Source organism: Hippopotamus amphibius, chromosome 1 (assembly GCF_030028045.1).
Source record: "Hippopotamus amphibius kiboko isolate mHipAmp2 chromosome 1, mHipAmp2.hap2, whole genome shotgun sequence".
In the NCBI taxonomy this organism is placed as follows: Eukaryota; Metazoa; Chordata; class Mammalia; order Artiodactyla; family Hippopotamidae; genus Hippopotamus; species Hippopotamus amphibius.
The window spans coordinates 217,671,559-217,697,762 of record NC_080186.1 but is presented as its reverse complement, the minus strand read 5'-3'; the positions used below and the strand labels follow the sequence as shown (position 1 = coordinate 217,697,762).

The 26,204-nt window shown below is 45.8% G+C and overlaps 1 protein-coding gene across 2 annotated transcripts; it reads right to left on the bottom strand.

Annotated features, from left to right (window-relative positions):
- Window positions 1-268: 268 nt before the first annotated feature.
- Window positions 269-26,039, bottom strand: GCNT4 (glucosaminyl (N-acetyl) transferase 4). 2 transcript variants are annotated; one of them, XM_057698428.1, is made up of 2 exons: window positions 25,750-26,039; window positions 269-2,257 (listed from the first exon to the last, which is right to left on the bottom strand). In XM_057698428.1, exon 2 carries the CDS (start codon window positions 2,254-2,256, stop codon window positions 892-894), a length of 1,365 nt encoding a protein of 454 aa, XP_057554411.1. In that variant the 5' UTR covers window position 2,257; window positions 25,750-26,039; the 3' UTR covers window positions 269-891. The 2 variants fall into 2 exon arrangements, with proteins under 2 accessions (XP_057554411.1, XP_057554420.1); XM_057698437.1 differs by lacking the exon at window positions 25,750-26,039 and adding an exon at window positions 24,770-24,823.
- Between the last annotated feature and the right edge of the window lie 165 nt (window positions 26,040-26,204).

The window sequence follows — 26,204 nt, the reverse complement described above, 5'->3', positions numbered from 1 at the left end:
ACTCAGGTCCAGTGTTCTGGAGAGTGACGCTTCGAACTGTTAATCCATTTTTAATTTTAATCAGCAAATGTGTTTTAAAGAAACAGTTGAACTAAAAAAGGAGGCCATTCATGACACCTTTGTGTAACGTGATGTAAAAGTCATAAAAATCCCTTTGTTCCTCCCTCAGGCACCACCCATCCCAATCCCCCCACTCACCCCCACAACCTCCCTCACATTCATAGAGTAGAAATGCCCCGCCAACTGAGTCACCTGACCCTGAACTGAATAAGCGAGTACCACAGGTAAAGTATGCTTCTGACAAGCAGGAAATTGGACAATTCTTTGAGTTCTTCTGAGGTAGTAGCATCGCTCCTTCTAATATTCTGATGGTTAAGAAATGTCTAGAGAGCTGAATTAAGAGGTAAGTGGAGTGTTGGTCACTATACTTAAACACTGCTCTGAAATTGGTGGTTAATATGGTTATATAAATATCACACACTCCACAGTTTCTTCAGTGGAACCCTGATTGTTTTGTGGAGAACTTAAGATATTAAGGGTGCTGTGTGATCAGGGTAAGCCACCATTCCTTGAGGGCACTGTATAACTCATTACAGCTTGGACTGAATTCCGACATGTTTCTAAAAAAGTGCCTCACATATAGCAGGAACTCAACAGATATCAGATTACTGACTATTTAAAATCTCCCGTTTAGCTCAGCGAGATTACAAGTGAAAACAAACATAGAAATACCCAACCTACAACAGACTAATTGTCACTAAAGGCCAGGTCACTTTCCCTTGTGCGTGGAACTGTAGCCACCTTTCAGACTACGAGGAGCTTAAACACAAATGGTACTGGCCATGGTAGAGCATGCAATTCCATATTAACCTTATTTCCATCATGACTGTATCATGATGTGGTTGTGGGGGCTTTAGCCATAGATAACTTTTCTGAAGATACAGTGACCCACTCTCTCTGCTGTTCTTCAAGCTTTTCCACCAAGCATTTAATCAACACAGGGTCCACCTTAGAATCAAATTTATTAGCAAACCAATGTCCATCTTTTATAAGCCACCTTAGTTCTGCTGCTCCATAGATACACACACTTCGGAGGTGATAGCCAGTACAACTGGGATAGAAAAGGCCTTCTAGATAATTCCATTTGACCAGGCGGGTCTTACTCTGTAGGTCAGACACATCCTGGGCTGTCCTAGAAATCTCTCCGGGAATTCCTGGTACCCGAATTAAGGTAGCCCAGAAGTGCTCATCTGGAGAGTACGTATCTTTAGACCAGGCCAAAAAGTCTTTAACGAGGGAGTTGTTGAAAATATATGTAACAAATGCTCGACTTAAGACAAAATAAGCACTGCCAACAAATATCTCGATGTTATGAGGTGGGGCTCCCTTGGAGATGTTTGTCCTCATTGGTAGTTTCACATATTCATAAGGCACCTGTCTGAGTTCATGGTGATAAGTGAATCTTTCCATCTTAGTGTTAGGGGGTTTCACCGTCTCTAACATATTTGATCCATTGAGTTTCTTCAACTCTGACACTAATTCAAAGTTTGACTTCAGAGGAAAATCCTGCCCACACAGGTTGATAACGTATTTCCACTGAACTGAAGACTTGAGAAGGTCTGACAAGCAATTTAAATCAGCCTGGAGTCTGGAGATGTGTGCATATTGCACAGTCTCTAGTCTGGAAGCAATGAAAATATTGGAGAAGCACTTAGCTAAATTGTTCATGGCAACTTTGAAGGTATCAGATGATTTACGGTCATAATGGATGCAGTAAATATTGTGCTGGTTGTATATAGAATGGATTAGCCTTTCAACCATAATTGCATCTTTGTGAACAACCAAAGAATAGGCTATTGGGAAGCTTCTCTCCTCCCTTGAAACAAGCTTTTCCTGGTAGCCTCGTAGGGCCTGATAAATGTCACAGTCACTGGTCATTGCCACGACATCGTCATCATCCAAGTCGATAATGGTTCGTCGTCTTATTTCCAGACTCTTGCCAATTTCCAAAGGCTCCTGTTCGTAGACACCGGAACAGTTAATCTCATACCCGATTTCTTTCTTAACATGGGTGTATCTGTTCCTTACAAAAGGCGAGGTACTTAAGGAGTACTCAACCAAGTAAATGCCTCTTTCAGGGAAGAGGAGTCGTTTCACATTTAGAAGCTTCAACAAGGAGAACAGCCATAGGGTTAGAAACAGGATGAAAACTTTCTGCTGTAGGTGGTATTTAAAACAACATTTGAATGTCTTCATTCTGTAAGAGGACAAAGAAATAATTCAGTTGAAATATGAAGAGAAAATCTGTTCAGTTCAACCCAACGTCCACTGGGTGCCTACCATGCACCAGGCAGAATGCTGGGCCCAGAGATGATTCAAACAAGGTTCCTGCCCTTAGAAGAATCCAGAAATAAGGAAATGGAAGTATGTACAATGGTTGTATTTTGTCATAGTCCGTGTTAACTATACCTAATTTTGAGAGATGTTGGTTACCAAATAGAATGAAAAATAATGTTAACTCCTAAAATATAGGTACTAAGTATTTTAATTGTCTATATTTCTGCTTAGCATATTTGGGGAGGGATTCCTCTGGTTTGGGCAGAGGTCTAGAGAATTGGATTTCATCAAGAGGTCACTGGAAACCCCAATGACCCACCTGAGGCTAAAAGGAACACCCATCTTCTTTCTACCTTCAGATCCTGATTAGATCTAGATCTGATGTCAAATGGGGAAAGCCCAGTGAATCCCACTGCTATAAACAACGTTTGCATCCCCCACTCCCCACCAATTTTAAGTTGAAACCTAATGGCCAATGTGATTCTATTAGGAGGTGGGGCTTTGGGGGAAGTTTTTAGGTCATGAGGGTGGAGTCCACATAAATAGGATTGGTGCCCTTATAAAAGAGACCCCAGGGAGCTCCCCTGCCCCTTCTACCATGTGAGGACACAGTGGGAAGCTTGTTGTCTATGAACCAGGAAGCAAGCTTTCATCAGGCACAGAATCTGCTGGAGCCTTGATCTTGGACTTCCCAGCCTCTAGAACTGTGCAAAATACATTTTTGGCGTTCATAAGCCCCCCAGCTTGTGGTATTTTATCACAGCTGCCTGCATGGACTAGGACACCCCCCCTTCAGAAATAAGAGCAGTGGGCAGACCCTCAAAGGAGTTGTACTAAATATTAGACAGTGTAAAATTTTATACAGATTATATAAATTTGGTAAACTTGCCCATTTCCCTTATTTATTTTGTTATCCCCCATTTCCTCACAGGGATTAGCAATTTAGCCCTTAAAATGCAAAGAACCTGATTCATCGAGAGAAGGTGGGGGAGAGGGGCCAGTTTGGCAAAATGTCAGTTTTACATACCCACCTAGAAAAGCTCATGTGTGTGCAAAGAAGGTGTGTAACAATACGGTTCCCTGCAGTTGAGGCTAAAGACGGAAAACCACTAAAACATCCTACGGGGCATTGATTAATCACACCCACACTGTGTGAAGAAGCCTGAGATGAACCTGTACGTGTCCCTATGGAACAATCCCCAATGTAGACTGTGAAACAGAAGTAAGGAACATGCAGAACAGTGCCCAGTGAGCTCACGTGTGTCCAAAGAAGACGATACACATCCAGAAGCCTACACACAAAGAGCACATGTTGGCAAACCTTTTTGTTTCTCCCTCACAACTGCTCGGCTCTGCCACTGCAGTGGGACAGCAGCCACAGACGGAGCGTAAATGACTGGGCGTGGCTGCGCTCCAATAAAACTTTATTCACAGAAACAGGCAGCTGCCTGGATCTGGCCCACAGGTCAATGTTTCCAGAGGGACTGAGGATCTGAGGCCTGGAGAGGAGGGGGATTTACTTATCACTGAACAGCCTTCTGGACTCTTTGAATGTTAAAAATGATTATATTACTTTATCAGATAAAAATGGGCTACCCAGTGGAAGGGCATCACGTGCTTGTTTGGGGAGCGGCAGGAAATGGGGTAATCCAGCGAGTATTACCCCGAGGCTTGCGGACAGGACAGCTGGCCAAGCTCCTACGGCTGCTTCCAGGAGGTTCCAATACTGAGAACTGGGGAGGTCTGAGGAGCCCACGTACAATTTCCTTACACATCTCAGTGACTCCTAAACGACGACGTAATCATTGTACCTAATTTCCTTAGAAAGAATTAGTCAGACATTTGGACCTGATTTACTTTTGTAGATTTCTTTTATACAGATTGACTGAAAAAGCTCTCCTAGGAATGACATACTCTCAGTCACCCTCACTTGAATGACTCTCATGTAAAGAACACCTTATTTATCAACACTGAACTGTCCTACAGAATCTGGGTCCTCCCTGCCACACCTCAGTCTCTCCTCTGTGGGCGTCCCCAGGGTCCTGTTCTTAGCTTACTGCTCTTCTCACAAACACTCTTCCTTGCTTTCGGGATTTCCATGTATACCTTCCATGTATACATTGCCAACACCTTTATCTTCAGTCCCTACCTCTTGCTCAAGCTTCTTCTTCTTTTTTTTTTTATAAATTTATTTATTTATTTATTTATTTATTTTATTGGCTGTGTTGGGTCTTTTTTTGCTGTGCACGGGCTTTCTTTAGTTGCAGTGAGTGGGGGCTACTCTTCATTGTGGTGCAGGGGCTCCCTCATTGCCGTGGCTTCTCTTGTTGCCGAGCAGGGGCTCTAGGCACATGGGCTTCAGTAGTTGCAGCACATGGGCTCAATAGTTGTGGCTCACGGGCTCTAAAGCACAGGCTCAATAGTTGTGGTGAATGGGCTTAGTTGCTCCGCGGCATGTGGGATCTTCCAGGAGCAGGGATTGAACCCATTTCCCCTGCATTGGCAGGGGGATTCTTAACCATTGCATCACCTAGGAAGCCCTCTTGCCAAGCTTCTGATGTGAACATCCAACTGTGTTATAGACATCTCCACTAGATAGCCCATGGGCACTCAACCTCAATGAGTCCATAACTGAACAGGACAGCTTCACCACTCCTGTGTTTTGTGTCTCAATTTATCCACTCAATGACCCAAGCTTGAAACTCAAGAGCCACCTGACTCTTCCATTTCCTGTACATCACAGAGTCATCTCGCAAATATGCCTCAAATTCGTCCCTTCTTCTCCTTCTCCATTACCAGGTCCAGACAACATCTTTGCTAACCAGCATCCTCACACTTACAAAAAAGAGCAAAGGCTGCAGTGTCTGGGGATAACCTGATGACCTCCCCAGAGCTGGGAAAAGGTCAAAAGCCCCCTTTCAGGATTTGATAAAAGCTCACTCTCACCAAAGGGCTTTCACCTCCACCCCTTGTTCCTTCTAACTTGGGGAAAGGAATGCTTTCAGTCAAAGGCATTTCCGGCCTTGGTGAGCAGGTGAAGGGGCTTTACTTGGACTTAGGACAGGGCAGAATAGGAGGGCTGCTTGTTTCCCCTGATGTTAAAGGCTGCCCCGGAGATAGATGATCTCTTCCCCTTAAAGATGCCTGGTGTGTACCTTAAGAAACAAGAAAATTATTGAACAAACAACCTAACCTTACACCTAAAACAATTAGAAAAAGAAGAACAAAGAAACCCCAAAGTGAGCAGAAGGAAAGAAATCATAAAGATCAGAGCAGAAATAAATGAAAAAGAAAGGAAGGAAGCAATAGCAAAAATTAATAAAACTAGAAGCTGGTTCTTTGAGAAGATTAACAAAATTGATAAACCATTAGCCAGACTCATCAAGAAAAAAAGGGAGAAGATGCAAATCAACAGAATTAGAAATGAAAAAGGAGACGTAACAATGGACACCGCAGAAATACAAAAGATCATGAGAGACTACTACAAGCAACTATATGCCAATACATTGGAAAACCTGGAAGAAATGGATAAATTCTTAGAAAAATACAAACTTCCAAGACTGAACCAGGAAGAAATAGAAACTATGAACAGACCAATCACAAGTACAGAAATTGAGGCAGTGATTAAAAATCTCCCAACACACAAAAGCCCAGGACCAGATGGATTCACGGGCGAATTCTATCAAACATTTAGAGAAGAGCTAACACCTAACCTTCTCAAACCCTTCCAAAATATTGCAGAAGGCGGAACATTCCCAAACTCATTCTACGAGGCCACCATCACCCTGATACCAAAACCAGGCAAAGATGTCACAAAAAAAGAAAATTACAGACCAATATCACTGATGAATATAGATGCAAAAATCCTCAACAAAATACTAGCTAACAGAATCCAACAGCACATTAAAAAAATCATACACCATGATCAAGTGGGGTTTATCCCTGGGATGCAAGGATTCTTCAATATATGCAAATCAATCAACGTGATACATCATATCAACAAATTGAAGGATAAAAACCATATGATCATCTCAATAGATTCAGAAAAAGCTTTTGACAAAGTTCAACATCCATTTATGATAAAAGCTCTCCAGAAAATGGGCACAGAAGGAAATTACCTCAACATAATAAAAGCCATATATGAGAAACCAAAAGCCAACATCATTCTCAATGGGGAAAAACTGAAAGAATTCCCTCTAAGAACAGGAACAAGACAAGGGTGTCCACTCCCACCATTATTATTCAACATAGTTTTGGAAGTGTTAGCCACAGCAATCAGAGAAGAAAAAGAAATAAAAGGAATACAAATTGGAAAAGAAGTAAAATTGTCACTCTTTGCAGATGACATGATATTATATATAGAAAACCCTAAAGACTCTACCAGAAAACTGCTAGCACTCATTGATGAGTTTAGTAAAGTAGCAGGATACAAAATTAATGCACAGAAATCTCTTGCATTCCTATACACGAACAACGGAAGAGCAGAAAGAGAAATTAAGGAAACTCTCCCATTCACCATTGCAACCAAAAGAATCAAATACCTAGGAATAAACCTGCCTAAGGAGGCAAAAGATCTGTATGCACAAAACTTTAAGACATTGCTGAAAGAAATCAAAGACGACACAAACAGATGGAGGGACATACCATGTTCCTGGATTGGAAGAATCAACATAGTGAAAATGACTGTACTACCCAAAGCAATTTACAGATTCAATGCAATCCCTATCAAATTACCAATGGCATTTTTCACAGAACTAGAGCAAGAAATCTTACGATTTGTATGGAAACGCAAAAGACCCCGAATAGCCAAAGCAATCTTGAGGAGGAAAAATGGAGTTGGTGGAATCAGGCTTCCTGACTTCAAACTATACTACAAGGCCATAGTGATCAAGACAGTACGGTACTGGCACAAAAATAGAAAGGAAGACCAATGGAATAGAATAGAGAACTCAGAAGTAAGCCCAAATACATATGGGCACCTTATCTTTGACAAAGGAGGCAAGAATATACAATGGAAAAAAGACAGCCTCTTCAATAAGTGGTGCTGGGAACATTGGACAGCAACATGTAAAAGAATGAAATTAGAACACTTCCTAACACCATACACAAAAATAAACTCCAAATGGATTAAAGACCTACATGTAAGGCCAGACACTATAAAACTCCTAGAGGAAAACATAGGCAGAACACTCTATGACATCCATCAAAGCAAGATCCTTTTTGACCCACCTCCTAGAATCATGGAAATAAAATCAAGAATAAACAAATGGGACCTCATGAAACTTAAAAGCTTTTGCACAGCAAAAGAAACCATAAACAAGACTAGAAGGCAACCCTCAGAATGGGAAAAAATAGTTGCCTATGAAACAACGGACAAAGGATTAACTTCCAAAATATACAAGCAGCTCATGCAGCTTAATACCAAAAAAGCAAATAACCCAATCCACAAATGGGCGGAAGACCTAAATAGACACTTCTCCAAAGAAGACATACAGATGGCCAACAAACACATGAAAAGATGCTCAACATCACTCATCATCAGAGAAATGCAAGTCAAAGCCACAATGAGGTATCACCTCACACCAGTCAGAATGGCCATCATCACAAAATCTGGAAACAACAAATGTTGGAGAGGGTGTGGAGAAAAGGGAACTCTCCTGCACTGTTGGTGGGAATGTAAGTTGGTACAGCCACTATAGAAAACAATTTGGAGGTTCCTTAAAAAACCACAAATAGAACTACCATATGACCCAGTAATCCCACTTCTGGGCATATACCCAAAGAAAACCATAATCCCAAAAGAAACTTGTACCATAATGTTTATTGCAGCACTATTTACAATAGCCAGGACATGGAAGCAACCTAAATGCCCATCAACAAATGAATGGATAAAGAAGATGTGGCATATATATACAATGGAATATTACTCAGCTATAAAAAGGGATGAGATGGAGCTATATGTAATGAGGTGGATAGACCTAGAGTCTGTCATACAGAGTGAAGTAAGTCAGAAAGAGAAAGACAAACATTCTATGCTAACTCACATATACGGAATCTAAAAATGGTACTGATGAACTCAGTGACAAGACAAGAACAAGGATGCAGATGCAGAGAATGGACTGGAGAACTCGAGATTTGGGGGGGGCGGGGGGTGAAGGGGAAGCTGAGATGAAGCGAGAGAGTAGCACAGACATATATATAGTACCAACTGTAAAATAGATAGCCAGTGGGAAGTTGTTGTATAACAAAGGGAGTTCAACTCGAGGATGGAAGATGCCTTAGAGGACTGGGATGGGGAGGGTGGGGGGGACTCGAGGGAGGGTGGGAGGGGAGTTGAGGGAGGGAGGGAATACGGGGATATGTGTATAAAAACAGATGATTGAACTTGGTGTACCCCCCCAAAAAATAGTAAATAAAAATAAATAAATAAATAAAGAGTAGGAGACTGTAGTCCTAATAGGTCAAAATATTCAGAGTCTTTCTAAAAGGACAATGGTTTGGAAGCTTTAGAATTTCCCTCTTAACTCCACCTCCTTCCCCATCAACCACCACTATTGTTTTTGGCATTCCTATTATGCTCATAAAGGTGGGTTTTTCTTAAAAGAAAATCATTTTTCAGTTACTATAGTCTAAGAAATACATCTTCAGCCCAGCCCAGAACCTGTACTTTTTTTGGCCAGCCCACCACTTGCCCTCTGTTCTATTATAGACTTCTTCTCTGCTACCTGTACTATTTTCTCTTCAATATGTTTGCATCTGATCTCCCCAATAAAGTTATATACTCCTTGAAAAAGAAAAAAAAAAAAGATGCCTGGTGTGGGATGAAAGTCAGAAAGCAAGGTATCTGGGCTGTCCCAACCCCCTCTTCTCCTTCCTTTAGAATTAACTCTTGTCCCTGGTGAAGCTCAGACATGGGGCCCAGAGCCAGCTCCCACAGGACTCCTCACAGCATGCCTGCCACCTCTCCTTCCCGGGTGCCCTGGGATCCCCCCTCTCTGGGCAGGTGGCCATGGCCTCCTGGCTCAACTCAGACTGTCCAGGCACCTGCTGGAGTCAGGAAGTGTGTGCTCCAGGCCTTCTTGGGAAGGGCAGGGAAGTGTGGGTTGCAGGAGCTTAGAGATCACAGTTCTCAAGTTCTCAACCTTAGCTTTTCTCAGGACACAGCCTTTGCGTGATGCCCATGGCCCCTCCCAGCACCAGACAATGTTGACATATATACAGTGTTCATTCATGTAGAATGAATGCCTGAATGCTTCCACGTAATGCTCTTTGTTAATTTAATAATATCAGTATTATTAATGCAGAGTCCCTCAATAAAGAGTTGTTGGGATTTCCCTGGCTGTCCAGCAGTTAAGACTTCACCTTCCAATGCAGGGGGTGTGGGTTCGATCCCTGGTCAGGGAGCTAAGGTCCCACATGCCTTGTCGCCAAAAAACCAAAACATAAAACATAAGCAATACTGAAACAAATTCAATAAAGACTTTAAAAAAGGCCCACGTCAAAAAAATCTTTAAAAAAGGTGTTACTTGGGGCACTGTTCTAGCAGGGGCCAGGAGCCGCTGGGGGTGGAGGTGGGCCGGGGAGCTCGGCACCTGCCCACGGGGACACCGCCTCCTCCCCAGCCACCTGCAGTCCAGGCCGGCGATACGCTGCAGGCCCCAGGTTTGGAGGGACGGGACTGGTCTCCAGAAGCGTGACCCGGGTCTGACTGGAGCTGGCTGGGCTAAGGCCGGCCATTATGCAGCCACGTGGTTCCTAGGAAACCAGGGCAGCACCCTCTACAAACACCCCACCCACTCTTTCCCCCTTAAAGGCTCACGGGCAGAGCGCAGACAGGTATTTTGTTGCCATGAAGTAGTCTCATAAGCACATTACAAAGGATTCCCCACCCCTGGGAGAAGGGGTATTTTCCTCCCCCCCACCCCAGGCAGACAAGGAAGCTGACCCGCTGGGGCGTCACCACCACACGCGTCCAAGTGCCTAGTGATGACGCAGACGGAGAAGGAAAGGGCAGCAAGGGTTGATTGCTGCATCCAAGGTCTATTTGGAAAATTCAATACAGCCCCAACAGGGATGTGCAATGAAGCATTTCCCCCAAACCATCTTCTTTTCCTCTACCCTCCCAGGCACCGTTTACAGTCTTAAAGGAAACAGCAGGTGCACCAAGGTACATCCCAGCTAAGTGGTTATAATTGCGTTCAGGGCTAAACGGCCACCACCATTAGCAGCTTTTCAATGAACTCTCCTTCGCCAGCAAGTTAAAACCCAGGGCTCTCACTGAAATACATGCCTCCTACCCCAGGGCAGGAAGAGGGAGGGTAAATCACCAATGAACGGGAGGAAGGAGATGGGGAGGAGAGGAGTGCATGTGGTTTAGCTTAGGCCCCAAGAATGAGGGGCCCACCGTCCATGTTGCAGATGCGGTGGCCTGCTCCCTCCCTGCACACGTGCAGGTCCTCCCAGGAGCTCACACAGGGGTGTGTGTGTGTGGGTGGGGGGGAGCATCGGGAGGAAAAGAGAAAGTAGTGTGAGGGCTTCAGGATGCCCCAGACCAGGGCTTGAATCCCTGGAGAAGCAATGGATTTATGACTGATCAAACTACACTCTGGAGCCTGGTTTTCTTGTCTCAACTTGGGGATTAGAAATGCCCTCGCTGGGGCTGTGAGGGCTCTGGAGCCTGGGTGAAAGGAGTTGCCCACAGAGGCCCTCAGGGCACATTACAGATCTTTTCATTCCTGGAGCCCAGCTTGCCCAACTCCAAATCTTGGGGTTTTTCCAGCGTATTATACACCATGTGCTGGTTTTTGTTTTGTTTTTGTTTTTAAGAAAAGAATCCACTAGACAATTTTAGGCAGACAATGTGAAGGAAATGACCTTCACTTCTCTGACCAAAGGAGAAGGTGGAAACAGCAAAAGGAAGGATAAAGCAGCTGGGAGCTAAGCCCTTGCTCTGGGCTGAGTGGGAGGAGAGGCAGCCACACGTGGTCCAGGCCTCACAGCCAGGCTCCAGCTTGCAGGAGTTCCCTGCGCTGGACCCTGGACGAGCCCCTCAACCTCTCCACATCTCTGTGTTCCCATCAGTAAAAGGACATTAATAACAGTAACTACCTCAAAGGGATTTTGACATTAAATGAGGTAATGCATGCAAAGGGCTCTGGCACAGTCCAGACCTTGACTGCCTGGTTAATGCAGGTGTGACTTCAATATTTTAGAACCAATGCCTGAATGCTTCCACATAATGCTCTTTTGTAATTTAATAATATCATTATTATTAATGTAGAATCACTTAGTAAACAGTCGTTCCTCGGGGCACTGTTATAGGTACTCCAAACAATGAGGTAGGTACTACCTCTTTCCCTCCCCACTCTCTGTACTGTAGCCCAAAGGATCTTTTAGACCCATCAATCAGATCACTCCCCCTCCCTACCCCACTCCTTACACTTAGACCACCTTCATTTGGGTTTCACTGCACTTACAGTAAAATCAGAAATCCTTTCCGTAGAGAGAAGGCCCAGCTCATTCCTGCCCCTGCCTTCCTCTCAAACTCTTTTTTTTTTTTTTGACATTCTTGCATGGAGGTTCTGCACAATGTTTACTGGCTGGTTTCTTAGGGGGTTGACAGTAACACTAACATCTCATATATGGCCGAGAAAAAAAAAATGTGCCTTTTTCCTTAAAAACAAAAAAATTAAAATTAAAATACCAGCATCACAGATAAAGTAGGTAATTGTACTCTCTTATTTTGGACCCCCCCGACTTTCTGCCTCCAAATGCAGTAACAGTCCTAGTAGTGCTGGAGCCTGGGGGCTTGAGGTGAGAGGGTGTGGGTCTGCTTCTGCAATTTGCACTGAATTCTCTCCAACTTCATCTTATTCTGCTTTTTTTCTTGCTCATTAAGCTCTAAGCAATACCAGCCTTTCTACAAGTCCCTAGAATGCCACAGTCTCTATCCCACCTCAGGACCTTTGCACTTGCTGTTCCCATGTTGAGATCATTTTTCCCTGAATCCTGGCCTGACTGGCCCTTCCATCTCCCTTAAGTTGTAGGAGAAATAACCTTTCCTCTGGTCCTCTCTGATCACCCTTCTCAAATCTCTTTCCTGGCTCTCACACTCTTTGTTTTCTTCTTAGCACTCATCAGAGCAGCAGTTACTTCGTTCACTTGTTTATTTGTCTCTGGGACAGGCCTCATTTACACTCTACCTCCCACCCCATGTACAAACCTACCCGGCACAGGGTGGTTGCCCAGTGGGACAAAGTCAGAAGACCCAAGTTCTATCTGGGCTCTGCCACCAAAAATGCCTCAGGTGTTCCTGGCAAGTCATTTAATCTTGGGTAAGTTTTTATTTCCCAAGTGTTGAATGGGATAGTGGTTTTGCTGTCCCACAATGCTGTTATGAAGGTCTTAGGACACAATACATGTGAAAGAGCTATGAAAGGAAAACTGTGGTATGCAGAAGTCAGGTAATAGGATCCTTACAAGAGGAATGATTTCTTGGGAAACCAACATATAGACTCTTTCCCAGTTTTCTAAATAGTACATTCATTCATTATTCTCTTCGTTCTGACATTCTAATTATTATTTGTTTTTTACTTCCTGACAACATTCTTTTTTGTTCATGTCTGATGCATATTGTTCCTGAAGATATATACCTATCTTGGATTTTAAAAGGCAAAAAGATGGTTACTCTAGTTACACTTTAGAATTTTTCCCCAGTCTGCTCCATATCTTTTGAAAGATCAAGAGCCAAAGAATTCCTTTAAAAGACACCCAAGAAGAGTACATGGAACTAGTTCTGTGCAGTTACAACCAGCTAAACTGCTTCCGTAACTCTAGGCATTGCAGAGGCTGTAAACTTTCCCCTTGAGTTCATTATCTTTAGGGGCAATTCTCCAGAAAGCACAAAACTTCAGTGATTTGTTCTAGCGTCCCTAGCAGGCAAAGCCACCCCCATGGGCCACGTAACAAGGCAGTCCTGAGGAATCTGCAGCAACGCAAGCACACAAAACATACCCTCAAACAGGGCCTCCACCAGCTCAGCTGCTCAGATCGTACGTTCAGTTAAAACTGTCTCACTTAGGGAAACAAGATGGCCCTCATCCAAAGGGGCTCTGGTTGAGGTCCCTGTGGAACGTGTCACACCTGATAGCTTCCTCTACAGGCAGCGGGCTTCTGTTTACAAGTACAAAGACTATGGTCACCGCTTCCCTTCAACAAAGGTGGTCTACCTAACCTGCAAGATTTGAGAACAGAGCTCTGAATAAAAATGCCGGAAGGGAGCATCAGTCTATCAACCACCTCTCTAGATTATAATTCTTCCAAGTAGGAACTTGGTTGGAGCCTCTTAGGTTTGGGGGAGATTTATAGGGTCACTTAAGGTCATGTAGGAAACAAGCAACCCACATTAGGATGTATTTTCCCCACAGAGGTCCCTCAAGGTCATCAGAAATCTGGGCTTGCATCAATGGAGCAAAAAAAAAGTGCCGTATTCAGCCAGCTTTTCAAAGTCACACCAATGAGGAGACAGCCAACGAGATCCTGGGCTTTGTTTCACCTGGTCCACAGGGCAAATCTCAGAAGCTGATTGTGTATCATGCTGGGCAAAGCTATGTGGCCAAGAAGTCTTTAGCAGGAAGTTGAAGGACCAGAAATGATCCTACTGAAGGAAAAGTTTTTATTTTGTAACACTTTATGACCCTCATTATGTTGCAAAACATAATGAGTTTTCCATAGAGGGGAAAAAAAGGAACAATGTGGGGGGGGGGTTCAAAAATACCTATGCCCTCAAATTTTAGCTATGATAGCAACAGCTTAACTCAAATGTCTCCTTCTTTGTAGATATAAAAGGTTACAAAAAAGGTGTTCGTTGATGAATTCAGTCTTATCTCCCAAGCTTTATAAACAGCAAAATTATGCTCCTTTCTCTAGTTCTTCTCTTCTCTGCCTTCTACGCTTAGCTAGCCCAATACAGAACCGATATAGAGTTTGTTTTATGTTCTAACTTAAAATAAACACACAAACAAATGCATGTTTAGCGCACTAGAAAGAAAAAAGAACTGTCTCTGCCCAAGGTCTACGTGATGTGATTTCCACACCACCCACTCCACCCCAGAAATTTCTGGAAGCACTTATTTGGTATTATATGGCTAACTCTACTTTATACTTGCCAATTTAATTCCTCAAAGGTTATGCAGCAACTGAAGAGACACAGTAACTCTGATTTCTACACGTGCATTTAATGTAGACTTTCCAATGCCGTAACTACATCACAGAGGGAGCCCGGGGGCTCACAGAGGTGAATCGAGGCTACACACAGCAGAAATGGCTTAAGGCCAGGCCACACTCTCCATGAACGGAATAGACACACTCACTGTTAAATCATCAGAAAGGCCCCTTTGTTTGTCTTCTGGGTTCTGCCAGTGTGGTGGGAAGCTGAGCCGGAGGTTTCAATATGCTTCTGCCATTCCACTAAAAAATTCTAGGCTGGCAACCCTGTCCTGATGTCACCACTGAGTCCAGAACTGTATTGCTTGGTTTAAAATGTAGGTATTGTCCCGAGGGCTTGTGTGCACAGAGACACAATAAAGTTAAAACCCAGGAACTTAAGTTAATGGCGGTGGATTCAGCCAAAATAGGAATTTCAAAAGCAGAGGTTTCATGTAAAACGTCTTACCCAAAGTCAAACCTAGAAATGACCCAGGAAGTTTTCCAGCTGGCATCTCCTACAAGGACACATTCTAGTAATGGTTTTTATTATTATTTTTTATTTTTAGGGAGGTATAGTTGACTTACAACCTAAGGTTCAGGAGTACAACATAGTGATTCACAAGTTTTAAAGGTTATATACTCCATTTATAGTTATTATAAACTATTGGCTATATTCCCTGTGTTGCACTATATGTCCATGTAGCTTATTTATTTTATGTATAGTAGCTTGTACCTTTTTTTAAAATTTTTATTTATTTATTTATTTTATTGGCTGTGTTGGGTGTTTTTTTTTTTTGCTGTGCGCAGGCTTTCTTTTTTTAGTTGCAGTGCGCGGGCTCCTCATTGCCGTGGCTTCTCTTGTTGCGGAGCACGGGCTCTAGGCGCGTGGGCTTCAGCAGTTGCAGCACATGGGCTCAGTAGTTGTGGCTCATGGGCTCTAAAGCGCAGGCTCAATAGTCGCGGTGCACGGGCTCAGTTGCTCCGCGGCATGTGGGATCTTCCTGGAGCAGGGCTCGAACCCGTGTCCCCTGCATTGGCAGGCGGATTCTCAACCACTGCGCCACCAGGGAAGCCCCAGTAGCTGGTACCTCTTAATCCTCTACCCAGATCTTGCCCCTCCCCCTTCCCTCTCTCCGCTGGTAACCCATAGTCTGTTCTTCATATCTGTGAATCTGTTTCTTTTTTGTTATTTTCTAGGAATGGTTTTTAATTAAGATAATAGGTCTCAACATGTAGGTTTTATTTTTGGCTAATATAATAAAAAATTAAAAATATTATTTAGTGAAAAACTAAACATCTCAGCAAACTTATATGCCAACTGTATAGAATGCAAAAGTAAAAATCAGACTCTTTGGATCTCCAAGAGATTATCTGGGTTATAATGTTACAATCATTGAAACAGGGTGGCCAGAACAGACAGAGTTCAGTGGGATGAAATTCAGAAACAGATCCAGTACCTAAGGGTTGTATGTATGGCTCTGGTAGAGATGGCAATTGCCTCCCAACATCCTCCCTTTCTTCCTTACCAAGAGAGTCTCTATATTGTTGGTGGCAGACACATACCCCTCTAAAAGACTTTTTCCCCAGCCTCCGTTGTAGAGGAGCAGTCAACGATATACAATGTGGGCTATCCGGGAAAGTTCTTAAAAGAACCTGATTCAGGGTGAAAGTTATGCCATTTTTGTTTTGTTTTGTTTTGTTTTGTTTTTCCCTTCATCCACTTTTCCGCCTGGAACTCCGACATGATGGCTCTCATTGCAGCAGCCACCTTGGGACCATAAAGAATAGACGAAGAAGATATTAGCAGCTTCAGCCCTGAAATCCTCAAACCACTGAACCACCAGCAGCAAATGCCCAATGTACATTCTTGTTATGTGAGAAAAAGAAGCCTTTATATGTGTAAGCAATTTTGCAAAGATGCACTTTGAAAGATGACCATAAGAAAATGGTAATGCTTCACACACACACACCTCAAGTAAAGTTTAAATTTAAACCAGGTTAAAGCGTCTACTTGAACAGTCGTATAATCCTATACACAGTCAAATGCAAATGTGTCTCACTTGATGCTGAAATTCTCATCTGTCTGGAGCTACAGGCAGATGGTGGCTTTAGATAAACCTCTGAAGAAAAGCAAACTCCAAGAGTTACCAATTTAACTCTGATATTAGCGTGAACTGAGCAGCCTGCTTACCAGGCCTCAGGCAAGCACTACTCAGTTTACAGCACACCTCCTCTTGGCTGGTTCTAGCCGGGAGCATCACATCATCTCTGAAAGTCACCTTGCAGGTTGCTTGCCGTCTTGACAGCTTGCTTTGTAACAAGCTGGTTATACATCAAGAAAAAGATATCCCTACCACGTCCGGTGAACCATGTGGAGTAGTTCTCCCTCCTCTACCTGCCTGACCCCTTTCCTCTCTTCCCTGCCACACCCTCGGCCCCCTCCATCTCACCCTCCTGCTTTACCCTTGTGTACAGCATAATGGTTTGGAATTTAAAGCCAAGGTTTCTGAATTTAAGTCCTGACTACACTAACAAGCTGTCAATAATCTAGTTAGCCCTCTGCTTCTTCATCTGTAAAAGACAGCCAAGGGCACCCCCTCACATGGATATGGTGACGACTAACTCAGCTCATGCACTGGGTATATTTTGGCAGGAAAGGCCAACAGGCACTTGGGGTGCATGACGGTAAGGGGTCAAGAGCATTTAAACAGGCAACAGCCAGGAGAGGAGCACGGGATATCACAGACCAGGAGCTACTCTGCAAATAAGGACTGGGCTTTGACCTCCACGTGCCACACCCACTCCTGCACCCAGAGACCACCTCCAGAGGCAGCAACTGGGGGTCTCCATCGGCAGGATGGTGCAGAAGCCACATGAAAGCCTTTCACATTCTCACGGTCAAGAGGGAATCAGACAGGTGCCCACTGTAATATTCTTACAACTTTTCCATAGGTGTGAAAATTTTCCAAAATTAAGTTGTTGTCTTTTAAAGAGAGAACCTTAGGGGCAACAGGGAGTGGGCAGGACTAAAAGCTTTTGAAAGTCCCTGCCTTATATAAGGATTCAGGTGACATTTTTAGTAGCATGGTTTTAAACATCTTTTGAAGTCTGGTGTCATTGCCGTCTTCTCTCTATAATCTACACTTGCAAAGTGTTACCTGGTTCACTCCTTTGTTACAAAAATAACTTTTCTTTTGTTGTTCCATATTTAGGAATTAGTTGTGATCATAAAAATATTCCATTATTTTATGGTGATAAAGTATACATAACATAAAATTTACCATTTTAACCATTAAAAAAAAATCAGTAGTGGTAAAAAGTCTCTGTTCCTTAGCTTATCCTAGAAAAGCCATTCCATAAATGCTGGAGAGATCATGGGTGGGTGAGTGGTTGGATAAATGGATAGATGGGTGGTTGGATGGATGCAGAGGTAGATGGACATGGATGGATCCATGGTTAAAATTTTAATCATTTTTAAGTGTCCAGTTCAGTGGCATTAACGCATTCACCCTGTTGTGCAACCATCACCACCATCCACCTGCAGAACGTGTTCATCTTCCCTAAATGAAACTCTGTGTCCATTAAACACTAAACACTCCCCTCTCTGTGGCCCCTGGCAACCACCATTCTACTTTATCTTCCTATGAATTCGACTACTCTAGGAACCTCGTATTAGAGGAATCATGCAATATTTGTCATTTTGTGGCTGGTTTATCTCATTTAACATCATATCTTCAAGTTTTACCCATGTTACAGCATGTGCCAAAATTCCCTTCCTTCTAAGGCTGCGTGATATTCCATTGAACGTATGTATCATATTTTGCTTTTCCATTTGTCTGTGGGTGGATATGTACATTGCTTCTATCTCTTGGCTACTGTGAGTGAGGCTGCTATGGACATGGGTGGGCGAATAGCAGTTCACATCCCCACTTTCACTTCTTTTGTGTACATATCTTACATATGCCTTTATTTTTATATATTTTATTTATATCCCCTTTCAATTGGCTGCCCATCCATGCGGCAAACATTAGCTGTGTGTCTGCCACGTGCTGGGCAGGCACCATGTTAGATTCTGGAGAAATACAACTGGAAACTACTTCCTGGTGGAATGAATACAGGGAAAGAAAGAGTGAGGTCTTAGGAGACTTGACAACACAGGCTGAGAAATCCTAGTTACTTTGTTACATTTGAATTTTACTGTCTAGAGATAATTTCCCAGAAAAGGTAGGTCACTAGCATTTGGAAAAGTTTCTTTTGTTTAGGAATTCTCTTGCCATAGTGTTCATTTCATGTTCCTCCTTCCTTAGCATCTCTCCTCTGGTTCCACATCCCTTCCTCCAGCTCCACAATCTCCATTTTTCTCTAGTAGTATTCTTCCACGATCTAGGCTTTGCGACTTAATTTGTGCCTACCTTCACTTCGCTTCTCTCTCCCAACCCATCTGATACCAGGTCTCTCTGCCTCTGCCTGTCTGAGAGTAGTGCAGGGTGCTGGCTGGAGAGGCTGAAGGAAGGGAGAACCTGGGGAAGATGATGGCTGGCACAGACAGCCCTGCCCCTGCTGGCCCCAGGTAGAATGTGGGGACGCGGGGAAAGGATGCCACAGTGCAAATATTCCAGCTATGCCCCAGTGATGCAGAGGAGAAGAAGGAAAAGAAAAGGAACCTTGGCAAGCACAGGAATATGCTAGGCCTTGTTCTTCCTGATCCTGGGCACAGCTGCTCACCCTCTGCTGCCGTCTGAATGCCTCTGCCATAGGCTGTCCAGATCTGGTAGACGACTAGGAGAAATACTAAGGTTTGCAGAGCCTTCGGAAACAAGTACAATCTATCCAAGAGCAGATAGGGCCACTGTCTGAGTCTGAGCACAGCCAAGAAGCCCTCCTTCAAAGGGACAACCTTGTCTATCTTCCCCTGAACTAGATTAGAAAAACAATAAGGGGGGGGGTGTGTAGGAAAAGCAATCAAAGAGCCAGAAGTACAGGGTATTCATGGAGATTTCCTAGAGATTACAAATAGCTCTCTTATCACCCGGCACTTTTTCTCCTTTTTTTGCTTGCCATGGTAAGGGAGAATGTCACATCAAAAGAGGTTTGGTAGCATCCTGGAGGAGGAAAAGTAGGCTTGATTTTATTGGGATTTTTTGCCGTTGGGTTTAATGCTAGTCTTTCAAAACAAGGTGAGGGAGGAGGGAGAGGGCTTGAGTAGGATTGGATAAGGATCACGGATGATGTAAAAGGGCAGGATTCCAGGCACTTTTTCATGCTCTAGCAATCATGGCTCACAAGCATTCTTGCCATAAAATTGTTTTGCTTTTTAACTTTTTAAACTTTTTTGTGGTGTGACTATATTATCTAAGCGTACTCCTTTAAGAATCACATATGAGCACAATTTTACATCAAAAAGATACTAAATAACCCGAATCTGTCGGCAAACTATGGACTTGAGCACAAAATTCTCGAGTTCTAGAGCCTGGGTGGGGAGGGCTGTGAAGTAAAGAGGCAAGGCACAATTTTTACTTCCTATTATTTGGAAATTTAATCTCCCCATAAATGAGCTGAAACTTACCTTTGTGTCACCTACGGAAAACCCCCAAGCTGATGGTACAAACATAACAGGGAGAGAGAAGCGATCATCACAGTCCAGCTGCTCCTGTCGATGTGCTGGGGAGACTGCTCCGTGTGGAGCACTGAGGATGGAGTTAGAAAACACGGCCCATGGCCCCACGCGGAGAAACCGTGTGAGGGGCACTTCAGAACAGCAGTAATTTAAATGCAAACAACGATGAGGCTGATGACAACTACTCTTCTGATTTTAGCCTCACAAGGTCTGCAAAAGACGCCAAGTTTTTAAGCCTCATTAACCGCGAGGAAGGCCTCTAACGAAGATGCTCCTATTGTTATTAATTATTCCTCGGGCCAGGACATCAGCAGACAAATCGGTAGAGAACTCAAAGGTTTACATGAAAAAGGACAGAAATAGGACCCAAATAGATTCAGACAGAATTGGGTCTAGTGAGATGAAATTTAACAGAGATAAATACAAATGCTAACACTTAGGTCCAAGAAATTAACTGCATTGTACCAGATGGAGAAATGTGATTTAACAAGAGCATCTGGAGAGAACAGTTCAGTGTTTTGGCTGACTATATGTTCAGGAGGAGTCCCAGTTTGTTTGGTATAAGACTGCCAAAAGATTTTTAAAAGGCAGTAAAACCAAACTAGAAAACAAACCAGTGTGGTCCTGGACAGCATGAGAACTGCAGAGCTGCAGAACGTGAGAGCCTGAAGGGATCTTAGAGAGCATCTTCCACAGTGTAGACTGTGGGACAGAGGCCTGGATGGGTCTGTGTCTGGGTACAGCCCTCTACCAGGATACTGTCTCATAGAAGGTAAGCAGCACAGTGAGAAGCTAGTGACCACAGGAGGGAAATGGAAGGTTAAGACCAAAGAAGGGAAAACTCAAGAGGAATGAAAGCCGGCTCCAAATATTAAATCATAGGCTGCTGGGCCCCATCCCCAGAGGTTCTGATTCAGCAGGTCTGATGGTCGCAGAATTTGCATTTCTAACAAGTTCCCAGGTGACGTTGATGCAGCTGGTTCAGGAAACACTCTTTGAGAACCACTGCTCTAAGTAACAAAACCATTGTTATTGTTTTGTAATATATATATTTCTAAGATTTTACTAAGATACAATGGCCTATTTCCCAGTAAGTCCAAATTAGGGGGAATTTATTGGTTGTAAAACACCACACATAGGCATTTAAGATTATGCTCCTTTTAAAATTTCATATTGTTTAGCAGAAGTTTCACCTTTACTTTCTGACCCTTAGTGTTTCTTATTAGTTCAGCTTCATAAAGCAGACTTCTGCTTCTGCTTCCGTTTCTGGCATTTTATATAATAGGTAGTTTCCCTCTGGTCTTCTTCCACTTTTCCTGTATTTTTCTATTGTGTTCAGCAAATCAAGCTTCATTACATATTAAGATGTGACCTGCTTTTATCAAATGGCATCTGGTTTCCCACATCTTCTAACACAGTAAATATTGACCTAAGCCTTTCCCCCAAAGCCCACACTGAGCACACTGTGCCCAGGGGCCCATTAGGATTTGAAGCAGCTGCATTCAATTCCTGATTAATTTAATTTGATCACATATACTTGAAGCTTCAGCCTTTAGATCCCACTAGGAAAATTACCAGCATATGGAAATGCATATAAAATGACATGCAAAGCAATGCAAATTAATACAAAATATACATCTCTAAATTGCTCGGGAAAAGTCTGTAAGCCTTGACATTGACATTCATCTGCTTTGCTTCTTGCACTCTGACAAGCAGTGACCGGATCCTTTCATTACAGTTAATTTCACGCAGCATCCAGCACCCGACACTAGCTGACATGCTAAGTGGGAGGCGACCCTGTGTGTGAGTCAGGCAAATGGGATCCTGGTCTTAACTTTGCCACTGTTTGGCTCCAAGGCCTTGGACAGGTGCTCAGAATTCTGAGTCTCAGATTCTACATCTGGAAATGATGGAAATGACATCATCATAATAAAACCACCAGCACTAAGGCTTGCTGAGCACTCATTAGGCGCCAGGTAGCGTGCACACAGGCACACGCTGCACACAGATGATGCACACACACGTGTTGTGCATACAAGATGCACGCATGCCTACCTTGTACATACACCATGCACACAGGCAATCCTCACAACAGCCCACGACAAGGTACCATAGCACGTGTACCCCTTAGATGTGGTGCCATTTCAGAGACGAGGAAACCAAGGCAGAAAGGTTAGGAAACCTGTGCGAGGTCACACGCGAGGGAGTGGCAGGGCCAGAACCAGGGGCCCTCAGCAGTCACACTCCAGGGGCCACTCTTAGCCTCCCTGCAGCTCTGTTTCATGAGTTCCATCTATGTTTCTCCTAATCATTAAATCTGCATGATCTACAAAGTAAAACTTCCAATTTCACTGGCATGTGGGCTTCAAAATATTGTTTCAGCAGATGGTGACGGTTTATGTTACATGAGTTTGGGATCAGAATGGCAGCACAATCAGACTTGTTTTCACCTACTGCTCCAAGAGTGGGAGGGGGGCTCCAGGGATACCTTGTATATTCAGCCTCTCCTTACAACTCGTCCCATCCCATTCACATATAAATACGCATGAGGCTCTCTCATCTTCAAAAAGCCATCCCGCCACCCCACCTCTCACTGGAGGAGGTGCTTCCAGGGAGTTAAGTGCGGAGGCCACTCTCGGTCCTCAGCCCCTCATCGTGTGCACGCACACGTGTGCATGCTCACACACACACACACACGCACGCACACCCCTGCACCATGCAAGGTGCTCACTCCCACTACAGTTTAGGTTGAGACCCAGCACCGCTGCCCTGGTTTTCCTCCCCCTTCCTCCCATAAAGATAGGGGCTCTTTTCCAGGTCACCCCCCAACTTACCCCACCCTTAAAATAACGCCCCAATATAGATGACCCCCAGCTTTGGAGGGTCTGCTTTCTCCAGCCACTCATTAAGTATTTCTACTCAGGAGCCTCAAAAGCAGCCCAGACTCAACAAAAGCAAATGTGTCTCTCCTCCCAAATCTGTGCCTCCTCCAATGTTCCTTTGTAAATGGTAGCATCAATCGACCCAAGTGCTTACATTCAAACTTAGAGGGAGTCACCCTGCACCCTCACACCTTACAGTAAACTAGTTGAGTTACTCCAGAGTCCGTCCTGAAGCCGCTCAGCTGTGTCATCCTCACTGCCACTGCCTCAGCTAGACCTCCAGGCCCCTCACACCCCCCCCCCCAAACTAGCCGTGTCTACTTCAGGGGCTCCTCAAATGCATTCTCCAAACACAGCACCTGGAGTTTTGTTTTGAATGTAAATCCCATCAGGATACTTTCGGGTGTGAAGCTGTCTTGAGAATCAAAGTCCGCAAAGTGGCCCCAAGGCCCGGCGTCATCCAGCCCTGGCACCTGCTGACGTCGCCTGGCGCCACTCCCCCCTCAGGTCACACTGGACCTCTCCTTTCCTTGAACTCTCCCTGCTCTGCCCCACCCTGGTCTTGGGGTGCCCCCTTTCCTGGGGTGAGAACACTCACCCTTTCTCCTCCTCCTCCCCCTGCTTAGTTTATACAGCTCCTACTCATCCTTCAGGTCCACTGTAAATCTCCCGAAGAAGGCTTCCTGACTCCCCCCAGACTGCTGAGCTACCTCTGTGCTCCCACTGCACCCAGTATGGGCCTGGCACACAGTAAGTGCTCACTAAACTTGGATTGACAGATTGCCTTTTCAACCTCACATCACACAGTCTTCCTGTCTTATTGCTTTCTTCCTGCTTTCAAACCTAAAAAGGAATTTTTTTTAAGCTGACAGAGTTTTACTTCTAGTATGTAGTGCTATAAGGCCTAGCTCACCAAGTCATACGCCCAACAGTGGTGGCCCCTGCCGTCAGTCATTCTCAAGGAAGCAGAAACTGGGCACCGCCATGTACAGTCTCCACCTGCTCCGGCCCCCGTGACCGAGCTCATTCGAAGTCAGGTTGATAACTATTTATTGCCCGCCTGTCCCAAGGGTACTTAGTTTGGTGTCATCAAGTGCCACCCTTGACTTTTTGCCCAACTACGCCCATCACTCCTATCTCCCTGTGGGCAGACACGGCAGCATTTAGTAAATCTGCCTCTCAAAGGAACACTCCCCTCCCTCCCCGCTCCCGCCCCAGGAAACTCTTCTTTCACACAACCTGATTCTTTGGCTGTTGTTTCTCTGCAAATACAAATAAGATATGATTCAATAGCATTTTAATTCAATTGCATCTTAATCTTAATTGGTCATTTCTCACAGACAACTGATTCTTAGATAGTGCAACAGAGGAACTGCTCTCTGCAGCAAGCCACTTATTTTTAAAGATTTTACTTCCTCAAGACACCATCAACAAAAGCTATCAAACCGGACGTCTAGGTTCTAGATTGTCTTAGACTGATAGGTGGTTTAATAAGGGCATGCTTCTGGAAGATCAGAAGGCGTGACTTCTGTCTAACCACAACCAAACCACAGGGACACTTAATTTAATATCCCCAACTCTCTTAATCTCCTGCTTTGCCGCTTTTCAGTTTAAAGAAGAGGAAAAGACAAGTGCCACTGTTCCCTGCTACAGCCACAAGAAAAACCTCCCCCAGGCAGGCAAACTTAGTTCTGAAATTTACAAAACAATACCCACCCACTCGCACCTTTAGCCTAAAATAAGGTGGTGCGCTGACTCGAGAGCCCAGACCTCTTGGCTCGGATCCTCGGAGGCTCCCAGCTCGACGGAGGAGGTTCCTCCACTTCACAGGGGGACGATCTGGGCCACCTCTGCGGCACGAAAACTTGACCTTAAAAAGCGCAGGAGCTCGTCCCAGCGGAAGGCGCGGCCAGAGGACTGCTCCACAGCTTCTGATCCCCAAACTATTACGAGACACCCCACTCCCACCTGGTCCTAAAGGAGAAGCCACGCCAGCAGCCCATTCCCGCGCAACGCGTGCAGCTCGCGCCCACTCGCCTCCGCCGCCCACGGGCAGCGTGGCGCGGCCCCGCGGGTCCAGGGCTGCGGAGAGGCCGGCGGCGGGGCGGAAAAGCGGGCGTCGCGATCCCGGCTCGGCAGGTTCCTCGGGGACCCCGCCCCTCGGCGCCCCTCACCTGGGCGACTCTAAGCGGCCGGGAGACCGAGACAGCGGGACCCCTGGCCCCGGAAAGGGCGCGTCCGGGAGCCGCGTTCTCACCGTTCTGGGAGAGTCCCGGGGAGACCCTGGTGCGGACGCGCCCCGCTCCTCCCGGCCTCCCCGCTGGCCCCGCCCCGGGAGCCCGGGATGCGGGCGCCGTGGCCCCGTCTCCCAGGACACCCTCACGCGGACACGCGCTGGCCGCCCCGCAGCCCGCCGGCCTCGGGGAACTCTCCAGCGTCCGGCCGCCGGCGGGGCCCCGAAGTCCCTGCGGGCGCGCAGCCAGGCCAGGGCTGAGCCCGCGATCCCGCTGCGGCTGCCCCCGGGCCGACGCCCCCTCCCCGCCCTTCCCCACCTCGCGGGGGACGCGGCGCCCAAGTTTTCCCCGGCGGGAAAGTGAAAGCCGCGAGGAGGGGGTCCGGGCGTCCCGGCCATCCGCCGCCGGGCCAGGGGCCCCGCAGCCCGGCCTCGCGCGTCCCTCGCCGGCCTGCGTGGCCGAGTGGACTTACGAAAGGGAGCGGGGGAGCCCCGAGCGCGGGGTCCCCGCGGCTGCAGGAGCCGCTCCGGCCGGGCCGCGAGCTGCGCTGCGGACTCCCGGTTCCGCGGCGGCGGCGGCGGCGGCAGCGACTGGCTCCCACCTCCTCCCGGTCCTCGTCCTCGTCCTCCGCCGCCACCTCGGCGGCGGCGCGCCCCGCTGGAGAGTTGCTCTCCCTCGGCCGGGGGTGGGAGAGCGCCCAGCGGCCCCCGTGACGTGGAGGGGAGGGAGGGGCGCTGCCGCCGCGATTCCCGCAGAGCGAGTTCCCGCCCCTGCGCTCCGGGGGCCCCGCTCCGCGCTCCGCACAAAGTTCCCAGGCGCGCGCCGCTCTCCGCCGCCGCCCGGAGCGTCAGCCGGCCTCGGGTCCCTCCCCGCATCGAAGAGCAGGAAAGCCGAGGTCTGGAGAGCGAAGTGACTTGCCCAGAGACG

Excerpts from the sequence above, each read along its gene's own strand:
- GCNT4 (XM_057698428.1), bottom strand. The coding sequence starts at position 2,256 with ATGAAGACATTCAAATGTTGTTTTAAATACCACCTACAGCAGAAAGTT.